The sequence below is a fragment of the Sitodiplosis mosellana genome, unplaced genomic scaffold (assembly GCF_009176505.1).
Source record: "Sitodiplosis mosellana isolate CC-2019 unplaced genomic scaffold, AAFC_SMos_1.0 Smas_scaffold_6166, whole genome shotgun sequence".
In the NCBI taxonomy this organism is placed as follows: Eukaryota; Metazoa; Arthropoda; class Insecta; order Diptera; family Cecidomyiidae; genus Sitodiplosis; species Sitodiplosis mosellana.
Genome location: NW_022601407.1, coordinates 1,800,900 through 1,817,815, shown reverse-complemented (window position 1 = coordinate 1,817,815; position 16,916 = coordinate 1,800,900). Strand labels below are relative to the sequence as shown.

The following is a 16,916-nucleotide window of genomic DNA, read 5'->3' as shown; positions in this document are numbered from 1 at the left end:
GTATGGTATGGCTGCTCTTTCGAATTTCATGCGAGTTTCATATATCAAATGGCTAAAAATAAGCGGAATTTCCAAGTCGACAATGTCTGTGCTCAATAGCAATTACAGTCACGGCATTGCCCAACTAAGTGTTTCATATATAGGGTTGCACACAGTCAGTGGTTTATTAAAACATCGTTAACACGAAGTGTGCTCGCGCTCAAAATGTGTAACTATTTAAACGAATATAAATGCGCTTGAATAAAAACATCAGAAGAAATCGACAAAAGGTGTTTGATGACAAATGCATAGCCGTGTGTATACTGATAAATGACTACCAATTTACATTTATCCCACTTATATTTCGTTTGATATTCACTTCAAGTTCCAGAAACAGTACACCGCTGAGCTCTGAATTTCCAACAACATACACATTGCTTTTTACACTTGAATTCAAATCACTAAAAAAAATTGAGTGAACTTCCAGTCTACACATTTCACGCTTGACTTATCTAGAGATGTAGTTCTAGGGACTGTTCGTACAAACGAACGGACCTTTAGTTGTTTTAAATGGTCAATCAGAAAGAAAACTTGTGGCCGTTCATGAATTCAGCGCGCGATATGCACTGATATTATTAAAAATAATTGTCTTATTAGAAATGTCTATTCAATAACAGTTATCACCCTAGAAAATGTCGTCAGAAAATGTCCAATCTACCATGTAGTTACAAGAGACATACTCATATATCCTCCGCACATAAATATTGTACAACTAATGTTGTTTATAGTAAAACATCTGGTATTCAGGAGTCTGTATACCACATCCAACATACAATACTTTTCACATTACTTTCGTAGACATCAACTTGGAAAATAAAATTTATGTCTTTGAAACGTAAAGTTGCTTCTACAGAGGAAACAGATATTACTTTCGATAGTGTAATTTTTTGAAAAATGCAATAAAAAATTTCGTCGATCTACAAAGAAATAGTAGACAATAATACCAAATTTTCGTTTTTGAAAACCAAACAGAGTGGTCGATTTCATCGTTTGCGGCTCATCATCAACGTGCACATTGTTCTTCTTTATTAATATTATGCTTGTTATCATACCAAATCTCTATTGATGGTTGATAGAATAAACAGTTGGACAGAGCTGAAACATGAAGTCATAATGGGATGAAATGAATTATTCGGAGCGAAAATGTAATACAGAAAAGTTGAGCGGAAAAATGTCGATGATGAATGAGCGGAAAAGGGATAGCTATATAGTAAACTGTATAGTAAACTATAGTGAACTATATAGCTATCCCTTTTCATTTGACATTTTTCCGCTCAACTTTTCTGTATTACATTTTCGCTCCAAACCATTCAAATATATGAGCTCCATGAATAAAGTAGCACATGATTGTATTACTGCACTGTGGTAGGTCCCTGAAAAAAAAATTCAGTAAAAATTAATGGATTATTTTAAACAACAAAGGTGACAACGATAAAGATGTTGCAAGCAAAATACGATATGTCTATAAAAATGGCGTCAAAATAATGTTTTGTATACCCCAATACAGACAATAAAAGAGTAAAAAAGAACTTGAAAAATCTAAAACTTGAAATAAAATGTGTTTGACTACTACAGGCCATCGTCCGTTTTCATTTGATTATTGTTCATTTTCTGAATAATTGTCACATTGTATAGAGATGAAAACAACCAACTGGAGAACCAATAGTATTTTATTTCTGGTCGAACCCTGGTAATTCCATGCTGTTCTGATATGATTGCGTACGTTTGCATCGACACACGTACAAGATATATGTATGAATTTCTGATGTTTTTGAGATGATAAAATTTCTTTTGTTTGCAAATCTTTTCACTGCAATGAATTAATCTATCGAATGAAGTCCTTGAGATGAAAGTAGCAAATGTTTCACACAATTTTATCTATTAAATTGTTTTTAGATCGAAGTTGAATTTTAAGATAGCTGCTCGTTGACATTTCAATAAAGGACATCCAATGAATTCGAAAAAAAAATATTTTTATTGGTATATTGTCATTTGAGCATCGTAGCTCCTTTTTATTTATCAGAGCCATAAATTTTGACTTGATGCATTGTTTGAAAAGATACTTTTCCTGGGACTACTTTATTTTGTAAGCACCCCACAATAGATACAGCTGAAAAATGAATTCTTTTGATGCTCATGCAATATCAATGAATTGTAATCGTATTTAGGATTTTTGGTGTGGTTGAAGCCTCGATTTTATTCGATTTCGTTTAAATATATTTTGGTTCCATTCGATACGTAGACGCAGCAATCTCAGGTAGGCAAAGTAAAATTGGCCACATAATAATTTATGGCCATTCTGTTCTCTACATAATTTTGGTATGAGTTGGCTTCAATGAAGAAAATATTTCGCATAATCTAACCACAAAGCATATTTTGGCAATATTAGACCAGGAAAACATTACAATAGTTCCCATCTCATGTTCAATAAATTTCTTGAACTAAATGAAAAACGAACGAGAAACGCGAAATGAAATCGCTTTTTGTGTTGTTGAGTTTCATTTCAGTCGCTTTGTTTTATTTATTTTAAACTCTAAACTTCGTTGGAAAACAACTAAATGTTGTTGTCAGTCAATTTCCATAGACCAGACTTGCAGCACACGACATCAACGACAATCAGAAGCACTGGAATACTTTTTACTTAGTCAAGTACAGTAGACTCCAATAACTCCTTTCCCTATTTTGTTTTCGATTCTTTTTAGAACAATATACATCGGTTCACCTATTTACCGAGAAACTCACCAGCAAATAGCTTGAACAACGCTATATCGTAACTGAAGCAGTCTAAGAAGCTTAGCAGCAAGAAAGTTACATTGTGTTCCTATTTACAGAATCAATAACTTTTTCTCGTCCGAAAGACTGTTGGTTTGTTTGAAAATATTTAGGGAAATATGCACAGGATCCGAATTATTGACCATTTTGTTTGGTTTGAGAAACATACGTACATTGTACCGATAAAGTGCATTCATACAACCAAGTGGACAGTCATTTCATTGGTTTGATGTTGTAAGGCAGTGTGAATTTCGATGAGAAGAGATAACATTCACAAAGAGTACTGACGATTGCTCTTGACTCTATTAAGCACGATTCAAATATATTCAAGCGGGCGAATCCAGTCAATTTCAGAGCCCTGATCCACATTAGATTTATCTTCTGTTTTAAATAAAATGAAAATCCGAAATAAAATTTTAAATTTTTTTTAACATATAATACGGCTTATCAAACCAACCAACCAAACAAACCAAATCCATATAACAGTTTCAACCACAGGGAACTTCGAAATATCCATAGTGAATTCGGTTTTTATTTTCATTTTTTTTTATTCTATGCCTATGGAAAACAACTGAAAAAAAAACTCTCCAGAGTATTGTCTTCCGTGCCGCTTCTCTGAATGTTTGAACAATTTTATCGGCTTTTTTCACCGCTTTTTAACAGTTCTTTAGTCACTGACCTCAGCACAGTGTGTCTGTCAATGCCGATATTATCTCTGAATGTGCTTCCATTTCTTATTCGTCTTTGTTTTTTTTTGCGGATCAAGTTTTTTCGCCTCTTGCTTTTCGTATCCCCATGCTCTTACATTTCCAAACTAACGCAAAAATACATAGAAATGTATTTTTAAATTGGAAATTCAGTTGGTCCGCATATATACATATATTTCACAATAGAGATAGAAAACAAAGCAGAAGAGTTGAATACAACTTTTCAGAAAAGTCATGTTTGTAGTGTGGTTCACTTCTCACATTCATCCACGATTCAAACTTGACCCAATCAGTATGGCTGCGTTATGCTCTCGTATGTTCTTTGACTTTTCCCAATTTCCAAAAACGCCCAATTTCACATGATATTTTCGGAAAAATGGATACAAATCCTCCTTAAAAGTGCGAATGTTTTTATTCTTAGCATTCAGGTCTAATTTTTCTAGTTCACACTCCAAGCTGTTTACCATTTCGCATAAATTATCACGCCCCATAGTCAGTTTTAAGAAATTGTCTGTAGCACATGAACCTGAGACGACATAACTGTGGTTAAATTGAATGCTTTAGTCTCACAGAAACAAATGTAAAACAAAATTCGAAACTCTAACTTATCGAAAAGAATTCGATTACACAATGGTTGCCGTATAGATATCGATAGAAAGAGGAGAAGAACGGATCAGTATTGCTGTGTCTGTGAATAAAAGCAAAGGACGTAGAAAATGCACAAATTTTTCAAATAGCTAAAACAACGAAGAGAGAATAAATAGTACCAATTTACATTACCTATAGTAGTAAGGAGTGAGAGATAGACAGGCAGAGAGAGAGAGAGAGAGAGAGAGAGAGAGAGATGGAGAATGAGACAGATAGAGATAGAGACACGGAGAGAGAAACATAATTAGTGAAATAATTCAAGTATATCAGATCGCCGTAATACATCCGAGCTTACTGGCAAAGAGATGCAAATAACCGCGTACACTTGCAACGCATGTATGTATTGTGAAATAAGCATCGACAGATTCACAGCGACGAATGATTAAAGATATTGCTTCATTCGTATGTACCGATGTCCAGCCCGGCAAAGGTATCTTAAATGTGCGGCATTCCACATATAGCGTAGCACGTTGGTTAGTTTGTTGGTTGGTTGGTCGGTCGGTCGGTTGGTGTATCTGTCTGCAGTAAAATAACGATAATGAGACAACAAAAGTAAGAAGCGGATGAAGGAGAATGAAGGAACTGATATACATTCATAATAATGGGCAGGTGTGCTTCTCACGAAAATTATATATTGCACTTTGAATTTTCTGTGATTCTGATTTTGTCTTCTTTACTTCTTTCATTTAATTTCCCTGCTCTGGTTACCTTGTGTATCTCTTCACTATATACACATATATATAGAGCTATTTTCGTGATAGTTTGCTTTTTTTTTATTATCATTTTTCTCGGTTTTAATAGAAATCATTTTCAAAACCAGTTTGCGGATTTCTTCGTCGTCTCTCTTTTTTTTTGATTCTAAATGTCAAAAGTTCTATGAATTCTTATCATATGATATAGAAGAGGCATTTTATTATTAACATTGCAAATATATGGTCAAACACATATCTCTTTTTTTTCCGTTGGTATTTTGCATGATACTTTCTTGTTGGAATAATATTACTTCATATGAAACTATGTGTCTGAACTGATGATAAATCAGTTGCTATGCTTTTGGACATTCTCTCCGCAAAGTAAATGGTGTAGCATGGATATAAATCAATGATCTCTTCGAATCAGTTGCAGCTGAAGAGAGCGTCATTTTCTACATTTTGAAGAAATTTTTTTCTATACAGAAAAAATTATTTTTGAAACGTATATATTTTATGCGTTCATTGCTCCACTGGAAAAATGACCAAGTTTATTTAATATGTGTGTCTCTTTTACGATTAAAAATAAATGAAATTTGATTTTCTTGCGCAATAAAATATTTATTAAATCATCAGCATAGATCAACACAATTTCCACCATCAAAACTATATGTTTAATTTTTCATGGTAAAGAGTATTGCAGTAAATGATTTTTGACTCGTTTCTTTCGCCTAATAATGGCAATTTAGTCCAGTTCATACATACAATACCCTTTAACTAACATTCAGTTCACTACTCGCCAAAGCGTGTACAGTGTATACAGTGCACACGCTTATGAAGATAGAAAGAATAAAGAACACAGAGGAACTGCGCATACAATAATAAATGAACGCTTCAACTCACACAAAACCTTAAACCGTTGGCATTGAGATCAGGTAAAGTAACGCTCAGCGGTGCAAGAAATTTATCGTGCACTTCAAAATAATAACAAAAGCCAGCAGGAAAAAACACAACACTGTACAACAATAAATAACACATACATGGCTGGCCTTTTAACACAACAGCAGCGAGGAAAAAAAAGTGCGGCGAACATATACAAAATGTGGTGCACAAAAAGAGAGAAAAGCATACGAAACATAAAGAGCATTTTGCAGCAGAAACAGCGAAAACGTGTAATTGACATGGTAGAAAGTACATAAGCGAGCGAATGCGATTTCTTGAGCAAAGCAAAGCAAAGCAAAGCAAAAAAATGGGAACGAAAGTATCTCAATTTTGTCAATATACATTTTTTAGTTATTTCAACCAAGTCCTCTCTCGGTTCAGTCGGCCCTTTTTTACTTATTCTGTGTGTTGTTTTCTCGCGAAAAAAAAAGAAACACCGAATCATGCAATCTCGATTCAATGCAAGAATTCAAATAAAATTATCAGCACAAGATGCCAACCGAATGGAAGTCTTATGTCTCAACGAAAATTCAGTATACGCGTACCATTTAAAATGAGAACAGTCAAACCACAAGTAGCATTATATGCGCGCTGTAGAACTCATTTGCTCATACTCATCCGATGCGACATTCGATGCTATTTGCTCACACTATTTTGCTCATGCGTCACCCAACGAATAGCTAAAACATATCCGTTTAGAATTCGTTTTCAAACCAATTCCAGTGAGAAATATAAAACACAATCGCGTTCCATGTTCACATAAAAGATGCAAAAGTATTAGTTGGAATGGTGCAGAAGAGAATAAAATGCGTCAAACACGCAGGGCGCTCACCGACATATGCGGCACAGTTCGCGCCCATACGCATCATCATGCATGTTTACCACCTGCATTCTCCCTTTTTTTCGCTCCAAAGCTGTCCGCATCTTGTTCATGGCTCTCTTTCAACTTCACAGCGTCGACGCTATACGGCTGTCGCAAGCATTACAGTTCTATGGCCATATAAAATATACGCCATCCAGTGAAATGTAGTTAGTTCACATTTTGTAGTCAACCAAAACGCACGCACGTCTCGTGTCATTTTTCGTTTTGTCGAAGTATATTTATCCAACACCAGCTACAACACCTAAAAAAAACCATTCAATTTATTTCGAAACGATATTTTATTTATATTCCTGCGGATCTAATGAAAAATAACGCATTATTATCATTTGAAAAGAAAACTGTGCATGTCTGAAAGTGTTCAAAGCCAACAATAATATTCTTATGATGATTTTTTGAACGTCGATGAACTATCAAAAGTGAGTGTATTTGGAGACACATTACAAAAAATCGAGTGGCTGAACATTGCTTCGAATTGATGAAAATTCATTGGAAATAAGTGAAGTTTGAACAATCATAATTGAAGAATGAACTGTCCAAAAAATGAAAAAGTTACATAAGGAAAATCTTTCAAGTGATATTGGTGATATTCTATGAAATAACTTACAAACGAAATGAATTACCAATTCTAAAAGTCACAGCGAAATGAGTTTTGAAACCAATCGAATAGTGTCATACATTTTTACTTCAGCATAAAGGGATTAAGGAATGAATTAAAGCTGAGTCTCCGCTGAAAACAGTTCAATTTAAGCAATATTTATGCACAACCAGACACACACGCACAAACAGACACACTTTCAGACCACTTCTTTTGTGAACATCAGTGAGATCGAGGTTTTCTCCAATTAAGTTTTCTGCTATTTGTATTCTGTAGTCTTTACTTTGGATTCAATGCATCAGATTACTGACAACGTCCAGAATAAATGATAAAGGTAAGAAATATTTGAATATTCTATATATAAAAAAATATATTTACAAAAACCTGAAGAAGTTGGACAATTAGGAAGGAAAATGAAATGGTTCAGTAATTTGAGTGAAAGGTCATTCAAAATTCAAATATAACGTACATATTAAAAGTTGCATTTGTAGTTTGTCTTCTGACACAAGAATCATCCAAGTTTCATTATTAAATGTTCTCCTGATGAATGATATTCGATTTTGATAACTGCCAATTTATATAGAAATTTATTTGTTGCATTTAAATCAAAACGAGCATCTTATAAGTTTATTTTTTTGCCACAGAAATGGTCTTCACATGCTAATGCATTTAATACATTCAAATTTGCTAGTGCACAATTATAATGAAATATTTGGATATTGCGCTACTTGAGGAAGTTTTCTCCGTAAATTGGAATACATAAATGTTTCTATTTGAACTTCAATGTTCACAATATTAAACAAATCTACTGATTTCAATTCCACATCGTTCAAAACATACAGCAAATGCATCTGTCTTTTATTCTACTCATTTCACTTGTAAACGAATACGGCACAAAATCACATACATTTCCATCAACCATAGATCAATGTTAATTCAGAAGCACTAGTGCAAGTTTTTAAGTTTTAATCAATTTATTTTCAAATTTGGAATGGATAAACCAGCAAAAATGTAGTCTATCAAAATATTTTGGTACATTTGTTTGGTAGAAACATGCTGTCATTTTCCATTAGTTCCGATAGTAAAATAATGGCATTTTCAATCAAGGCGCAAGGATAAATTTCCAATATTTCCCAATTTATTTTTATATACTTGTTTTGAGAGCGTAAAACTGTAACATCGTCAAATCTGACCCAAGACCTGTCAATACAAATATGTGAAATAAGCTCGCTTATTTTTCGTATATATGTAGACGCAACGATAAAAGAATCTTTCACATTGCCACATTCCTTTTTGGCAATATACCTAATTTTCTTTTGTTATCTGAACTCCCACGGTTATCGTTTCGGTTTCTTTTTCTTTCTAAATCGAAATGTGTATGTACGTGTGTACACAACGGGATAACATTGACATGTTTTTGTAGTGTTCTATCGAGGAGAAATACGTATTCAAAAATGAAAACATGTTTTATTCGAATACTCGTATTTGCCAGTATTTTTTGGATTTGACGAAAAATGAAGAACAATTTAAACAGCTTCCATTCGGAGACGAAGAATAGGAGAGAACAATGCGCAAAAAAGCACGCAAACAGTCACAAACACACACATACAAACATTCACATATCGGAATCGATTCAGGAATGGCAAGTCGATTTTCAGATTATTTCCACATCATCTCTTCCAGTTCAAGCGATCAAATCACTGATATTCTATCAACGGCCGCCTCAATTGGCACCATGTTACTTCTTACACGTTTTTTTCTCTCCCTTAGAATAACATGAAAATTATTAAAATACAAGGATAAAATGGGGAGCGTTCAATAAGATACCAGCAAGAAAAAAGTAGCACGACATACTAGTATGGAAAGATCAAAAAGGGTATATCTCAAATTGAAACTCACAATGTATATTTGATCTCAGTGTAAGCGAAAACTGCTGCATTTTTTGCACCGAGAAAATGAAACTCTCAATTGTAAATACAAATATGTGATAAAATATGAGGCTGACTGCGGTCTCGAACGATTCGAACCAAAGTTTATTCTACATGCTGTAGAAATAGGCGTGAAATCTACGAGTAGCATAATATTATATTATATTATGCCATTGATATAAAAACCGTGGTTTCAAGATGGATGTTGATAAAAAGAAACGAGAAAAAAAAACAAACCATGAAAATGCATACAAATACACAACACACTGAACATTAACAAAGTGTGTAATTTCAAAGACAATTGAGTGCATCCGTTATTTTTCGATTGAATGAACTGTTTCGTGTTGTTTAGAGATGTGACATTACAAAGTCACATTGATTTCATTGGTTCCATTTTGTTTCGATTGTCGAAAAGTTTATCCACAACACAAACACATACACATACACATTTGAATTTCGTATTCGGAATTTCGTAAGTGGTTTTATTTTTATTATCCCCATTATCATGGCGAATGTATCATGTTCAACACACATACACACACACAACAATATAGCTCACATTTTTCGTTTACGATCTTCGTTCTGCATAATTAGGTTTTCATTACTTAATGATAATACAAAGTATATAATCCACTTACTGGCAGAACAGTTGCACATGAAATTTGCGGCGCAAAAACCGTTCTGGTTAACGTCGCGCTGGAAACTTACACACATCTTAAATGGCAAATACACCAAGTTCTATCCGTTCGTTTGGCGTTGCAACGCTGTGTTGTTGGCTATTTTAATGCCTTTGTGACTTGTGATGCCATTTAACAACTCGCTACAGTGAGTTGAATTCTTTTCTGAACGCGAATTGTCTGTATGTGTGAAATACATATATTTCAAAAGAAAAATAAAACAAGTACAAATAAACCGCAAAAAAAGCAAAATGCATTAGCAGCGGCAGCATTTTTTTTTGTTTCATTCTTCTTACATTTTCCTGTGTGTCTATTCGTAAATCTCTTTGATATTCAACAGTTTTAAGCCTTCATTGTAATCTGAAATTTCCATCACTGCCTCTACATTGCTGCTGTGGTTGTTGTTGTTGTTGATGATGATGTTTTGTTTGTTTGTTGAACCAAAGCAGTTCTTTTTCTACTTCATACACGCTTCATACTACTTTGCATTCATATCAATTATTAAAGATGCACATTTATAGTCATGCTCTTGCTACATATTGTATAAACTTGCGCATAGCATCTCATTGCATGACATTGTGTTTGTGACCGTTGAAGGTTTCCTTTACCACATATTATTGCGAATTCACATGAAAAATACATTTATTATGGTTAGATATCTTTTATCTAGTACACGGAGGCTTGTCATACATGAATTTTAATGCACCACATTCATGAAATTACATCCAACACGGACTAAAATTTGGTCGCTGCTCTGAAGAATTGTTAAAAATTAATGCGAATCGATCGATATTCACAGATTCTTTCGTTGTTTTTTATTCTTTGCTTTTGACTTAATCATTTTCGGATCCAAACTGTCAGCGATCCAGAAAAAAATATCTCCCGTTAAGATTTCAGAACAAAAAAATATTGTTGTATTAAAACACGTGAAATGTTCACAGAATTTTGAATGAGAAGAACTTTTCTTTTGACAATCGCAGACGTCCTTTTTGACCGTTTTTATATCGTACGGTGTCTATACAAAGTATGTGCTTAATTTGATGAATAATGCTTCAATTGGTACATACTGTGATGTATATATGTACGATGATTATTCGTTGATATCAAACCATTTCAAAATTTCCACTCAAACAGTTATCATATATGATGTTCATGAGGACAACTTGATGAGCATTATGAATGAGTAAGCAAGAAAATGAATAAGCGGTTTTTGAAAGCAACGAAAAGAGGTAGAAAATAGATGATTTAAAAAAAATGAATTGATTGAAAATGCTTAGCAGAATTATTTTGGTTCACATTTTATTCCAATTTAGATTTGTATTCATGCTTATGTATGTGTGTATCGTTTGCCATTATACAATAATAAACCAAACATTCAGTATTGCTTTTGTCTGGCTCCAAACGAATTGAATTGGACTAGAGTATGCGAATGGATCAGAGAGCTGTATTTACACTAGATCATTTAATTTTATTTATTTATTTATTTTCACGTGGAAGTGCTTTTTCTAAAAATACCAGAGCCGTCTTCGTTATTGGCGATTCCTTCTGCTTCTATTCGTTGAAAGTGTTTGTTGTATGTCTGTATGCAGCTCGTTAGTAATGTAGCATTATCTCAATGATTCCATCTAACCGAAGAATAATACTTGCACCATTCCACATTCTTCACTTCTATTCCATTCTTTCCTCTTTCCTTCGGATCCAATTCTTTTATCAACTGAGACGTTTTTATACTTTTTCTTTGTTGATTTCTTTATGGGTTTCCCTCTCATACACTCGATATACGATTTGTGTTGTTCGCCTTTTGATTTTAAATTCACTAGTTTCATCTGACTTCTTTTTTCTCCATCCTTATCTCGGCTTACAATTCACATCTTTCAATTTCTCAGTTGAAGGAAAAGCGAGATAAATTTTGTTGGAAAATAAAAATAGGCCTACAATAAATTTTCAAGTGGAACTTAAATGTGTCTTTGAGAGAAACTAAACTATTGAAGGGAAAAAATCCAGTGAAAATTACACGATGGTTGAAAATCGCCTTTTAAATGTATTTTTTACGATTCTGTTGCGAGCACAGGGAGATAATATTATGGAAGATAATCAGAAGATGCAATTAAGGAGAACAAATGACAAATAATTTTCAGACTGGATGTTAGTCATAATCGATCGATTGTTTCAATAAAATATAAAAAATTTGTTTCTATTCACTCGAAACGAGTTCATAAATTATAAATTTTAATTTGATTTTTTTTCTATTTCCCAGATAACATCCGAACACCGGACCACTTGAATCATTATGGAAATATTAATGACAAAAATATCAAAGATGCTAGTTCACGTGTTGATTATCGTAGCCATCCTGGGAGCACAAGTGCAAGGACTGGCCAATTGTCCGCAGGGCTGTAAATGTGATGACCGAACGCTGGTCGTCAACTGTGGCGAAGGACAGCTTGATGTATTGCCAATCGCATTAAATCCGTCAATACAACGTTTAGTAATAAAAAATAACAAAATCAAGACCATCGATTCATCCATCCAATTTTATGCTGAGCTCATTTATTTGGATTTGAGCATAAATCATCTATTCAACATTCCGGGCCGGACATTTTATTATCAAAAGAAATTAGAAGAATTACATTTGAATCACAACAAAATTAGTTCCATCACCAATCGAACATTTGTTGGCCTCAATTCATTGACGGTATTGAATTTAAGAGGCAATTTTTTGGACACAATCGAACGCGGAACCTTTTCGGCGCTACAAAAATTGGAAGAATTGAATTTGGGCCAAAATCGCATATCACGCATTGACATTGGAGCTTTCGACGGTTTGCCCAATTTGCGCGTTCTCGTCCTTGATGATAATCAGTTATCGGCTGTTCCATCCGAAGCGCTAGCACCGTTAACCAATTTGGCCGAATTATTCTTGGGCATCAATTCATTCCGCACCATACCGACTGGTGCATTCCAAATGCTTACTCGTTTAACTAGTTTGGATTTGAATGGAGCAGCTCTATTGAATATTTCATTGGGCGCTTTCCACGGACTCGAAAATTCACTACGCCAATTGCAATTGTCCGATAATCGTTTGCAACGAATTCCAACCATTCATATGAGCGAATTGTCACGATTGGAAGACCTATCGTTGGGACAAAATGACTTTGAAATCATTCCAGAGGGTGCATTTGTCGGATTGAAAAACTTACGTCGTTTGGAAATCAGCGGATCGATGCATTTGAGAAAAATTCAAGCCGGCGCATTTGCGACCAACACAAATTTAGAGTCGATCAGAATAGCCTCGAATAAAATGCTAACAGACGTGCAGGAAGGAGCATTGAGTGGGTTACCACACTTGAAACATGTTATATTACGTGACAATGCATTGACAACGCTCGACGAAGGTCTGTTCCCATGGAGTGAGCTGCTCACATTCGATTTATCGGAAAATCCAATTGTTTGCGATTGTCGGGTCTTGTGGTTGCGAAATTTGCTTATTATGAAAAACTCTAGTCAATTGCCAAACGATCAGCAAGACAACACAATATTTTGTCACGCTCCCGAGCGCCTCCGTGCCGAGCCCTTGGTTGCAATCTCACCGTCCCTATTGGGATGTTCGCATTCAACATCGCGACGCCAAGCAATGTTTGGAACTTTCTTAGTTGGAGTAGCAGCAACTATTACATCACTTGCTTTGCTCTTGTACCGGTATCGTCGACAAATACGAGCAATTCTCAAGGGCCGTTGTACGGATTCAAGTCCACTCGGTCCAAAAGAGCGTGAATATCAAAAGAGCTACTACGACGAAGATTCATTTTTATCACGTCATACGTACGCACAAGCAACTAATCAGCATCCGTGCAATTTGGCTGCACACCCAACCACATTGAACCATTACTACTACACACCAATTCATCGTCCATGTCCACCTATTACGGAATTATGACAATCAATTGCTCCTCCATTGCCACCAAGAGGACCTCAAATGCATCTGTTCAGTAGCAGTAATACGAGTAATGCAAGCAATAGCAGCGTTATTAATAGCGACTATGGATGCGGCAGTGGCAATAGTGGAGCACAAAATGACATCTCAGCCAACAGCACATCATCGACCACGTTCCTTCACCAAGATCAACTCAGTACTCATTCCTTTGGTTTCAAGAGCTTGCGTCGACAATAAGTCAAGAATTACAAACGAAGCGCCCCAGCAATCGACGGAAAAAACGACCAATTTTAACGTCCTCGTGTAAATAATGAAATGTAAATAATGTTTTATATCGGAAGTGATCTGAACACTACGTGAAAAATGACTGCAGTATATGGCCAATGAAGCGAAACAACCAACAATACACTAAGAAACAGAAAATCCAAAGTTAACAATCGATTTTGCAAGCATGAATATTATCACGGCTAGCTGTCGACACACAACATTTAATTTAAGGTAAGAACAGGATTCAACCTTAAACGACACTTATTTCGAAAATGGTTCATTTTAAATGATATCGACGCATTTTCTTCTGGCCTCCAAACTAATTCGTTGCTTTTTTATCTTTGCAGATTTTTTAAATTCCGTTCGACAAGAGAGCCATCAATGACCTCTATTGAGCTGTTTGCAAAGCTCATATGCCCTGGTCACAAACAAAGTTTAGTGTGTAATCAAAACAAGTTATTTAATTCGTATGTGCGATCAATTAAAAGGAATCATTTACCCAAATTTATCCCAGTTTATCACACAATGTATTGCTTATCAATTTCACTAATTTAATTGGATATTGTCATACATAATAGAATATAGAGATACGAATGAAAATTGAAAATAAAGTCCAAGCACTGATCAATTTAAATTTAACTAAAGCTTAGTTTACAGTTCGGCAATGAACAAATTTCACGGCATTAACAAACAAATAAATTGTAAATGAATCGCAATGCATGATTTCGTCAGAAATTTTTAGCATTTTGAAGAGAAAAAAAAATGTATATCCAATGATGCATTGGTTCAGTAACAATAGTTTGAATGTTCTTCATCACCAGAAAGTTTGTTGTTTGTCTTGAAAATCTTAATTAACTAGAAATTATGTAGATTACGAAAAACATTTAATTTTTTGATATCGAGGTTATTGGATCCGTTACTGAACCAAATGCTGTTATGAAATTAAAAGAAAATCTTCGCTGAAGTGTAAACTAGGCTAAGGCTGTAAAGGATTTTTTTCCCAATTAATATGACTTTTTCATATTAGCCACTTATACATAGAAGTTTTAGTAAAAAAAATATAAAGAGATAAGCAAAATGACAAACGGCCAGAGATATAATGAGTAAATTGATGTTTTCTCTGATTTCAATTTTTAATTTCATTTTCATGCGTAGAAAATTGTAATTAAAATGAATATGTACGTACTATGTACGAATAAAACTGAACAAACTATTTGTTGGCAGTGTACATTTTAATCATATTTAATTAACTTAGTTTCGAAACAAATATATTTAAACAATTCACTGTAAAAAATTTAATAATTAAAATAATATATCAAATCTATTTGTCTGCCTTTTATTTAACACCAATTTTCAACCATTTTTCGCGAACATGTCACCACACATAGCAATAAATCGAAATTTATATTTCGGTAACTATGAGTCTTCTATATATAACATCAACGAAAGGACTTTTTACGTTAGCACATGTTTCGATTCTAGTTTCGAAAAAAAAACACTACAACCAAAATTATAGGCATCCTATTTCCGATTTAAGCGAAATTTTCAGGCATTCAAAGGAATTTTTTTCATAATTCTCGATCAATTTGCTCGAATCCCGATTTATTTGAATACTACTCTCAGAAAAGTTAGCGGAATCTCTATTCCGATTGTGAACAATCCTTCCGATTTATCGGATTCTCTATGTACTAGAAATGCCGATAAGTTAAAATGAGTTTCGATAAATCGGAACATTTGTTCCGCTCATTTTTCTGAGAACAATTTATGCCGAAATTCCACAAATTTTCAGCAAATTCTATCGACTTTTTCAAATTCTCAATTTTTTTAAATTCTCAATTTCCGAGCAAAATGCCGAGGACAAATCTAGTTATATGAAATATCATATAAAAACAGTTCTGATTTGGAAACCTATGAATATTTTCAAAAAATTAATTAAGATGCATTACTTTTTACCGTTACATCAAATTTATATTGCATAATATAAATGACTAACTTCGTTTTTTCTTTATATCCATTTCGTGTTTCAAACTATGAAATTTTTTATGGCAAAACTATTTTTTGGGTCATATTTTATTATCATCTAGGTTAACAAGAAGATGGCCATAAAACATTATTTTCAATTTACAAATTATGGTTTCGACGAAGCTTGAAAATGTGTATTTACTACACCAATTCGAAATGAAAATTTTCAAGCTTCGTCAAAACCATCATTTATCTACATTTCATTTAGCGTTTCAATTATAGTGTTTGTTATAAAATAGCAAACAACACCTAAATGTGTTGCTTTCAAACATTCTATAAGAAACTCTGAAAAATCTATTGAGTTTCCAAATTTGCGTTATCAAATAAATTCATTTTCGTTTCCATTAAAATTAAAAAATTTCAAATGTTTGCCTATAATTTAAATATGAATTAAACTAGGTTTTAAAATTGATTTCGAACTATTACAATATCAAGGATGTCGGTAATTTTTTCGGAGCTTCATTCAAAATCAGAAAAACATGGACCTTCAATGAGGCAACACTTCAAAATGGGCAATTTAACGTATACACTGTTTTTTGTATAGATGCATTATCAGTAAATGCATGTGCATTTTTGTGGCAACGAAACGTCAACGTATCGTTTACTATGCAGTGTGCGGATGTATAAGTGTACTTTGACGTTTCGGGCAATGTAATCAACGAACGACTCAAGTTTCACAGTATATAGAAGTGAATAAACGGTACCCGATGCAATGAAATGAAGGAAATGCAGGCAATGCAATGCAATTTTTTAAAGTCGTTATAAACTAATATATACATTATGAATTATTTTAAATTATTCCGCCACTGTTGA

General features: G+C 33.9%; 1 protein-coding gene across 1 annotated transcript; it reads left to right on the top strand.

Moving 5' to 3' along the window:
* Positions 1-6,825: 6,825 nt before the first annotated feature.
* Positions 6,826-15,405, top strand: LOC129574971 (chondroadherin-like). The gene is made up of 3 exons (XM_055457699.1): positions 6,826-7,609; positions 12,138-14,312; positions 14,429-15,405. Exon 2 carries the CDS (start codon positions 12,171-12,173, stop codon positions 13,815-13,817), a length of 1,647 nt encoding a protein of 548 aa, XP_055313674.1. The 5' UTR covers positions 6,826-7,609; positions 12,138-12,170; the 3' UTR covers positions 13,818-14,312; positions 14,429-15,405.
* The last annotated feature ends 1,511 nt before the right edge of the window (positions 15,406-16,916 follow it).

Coding starts and splice junctions, on each gene's coding strand:
- LOC129574971 (XM_055457699.1), top strand. CDS start 12,171: ATGGAAATATTAATGACAAAAATATCAAAGATGCTAGTTCACGTGTTG.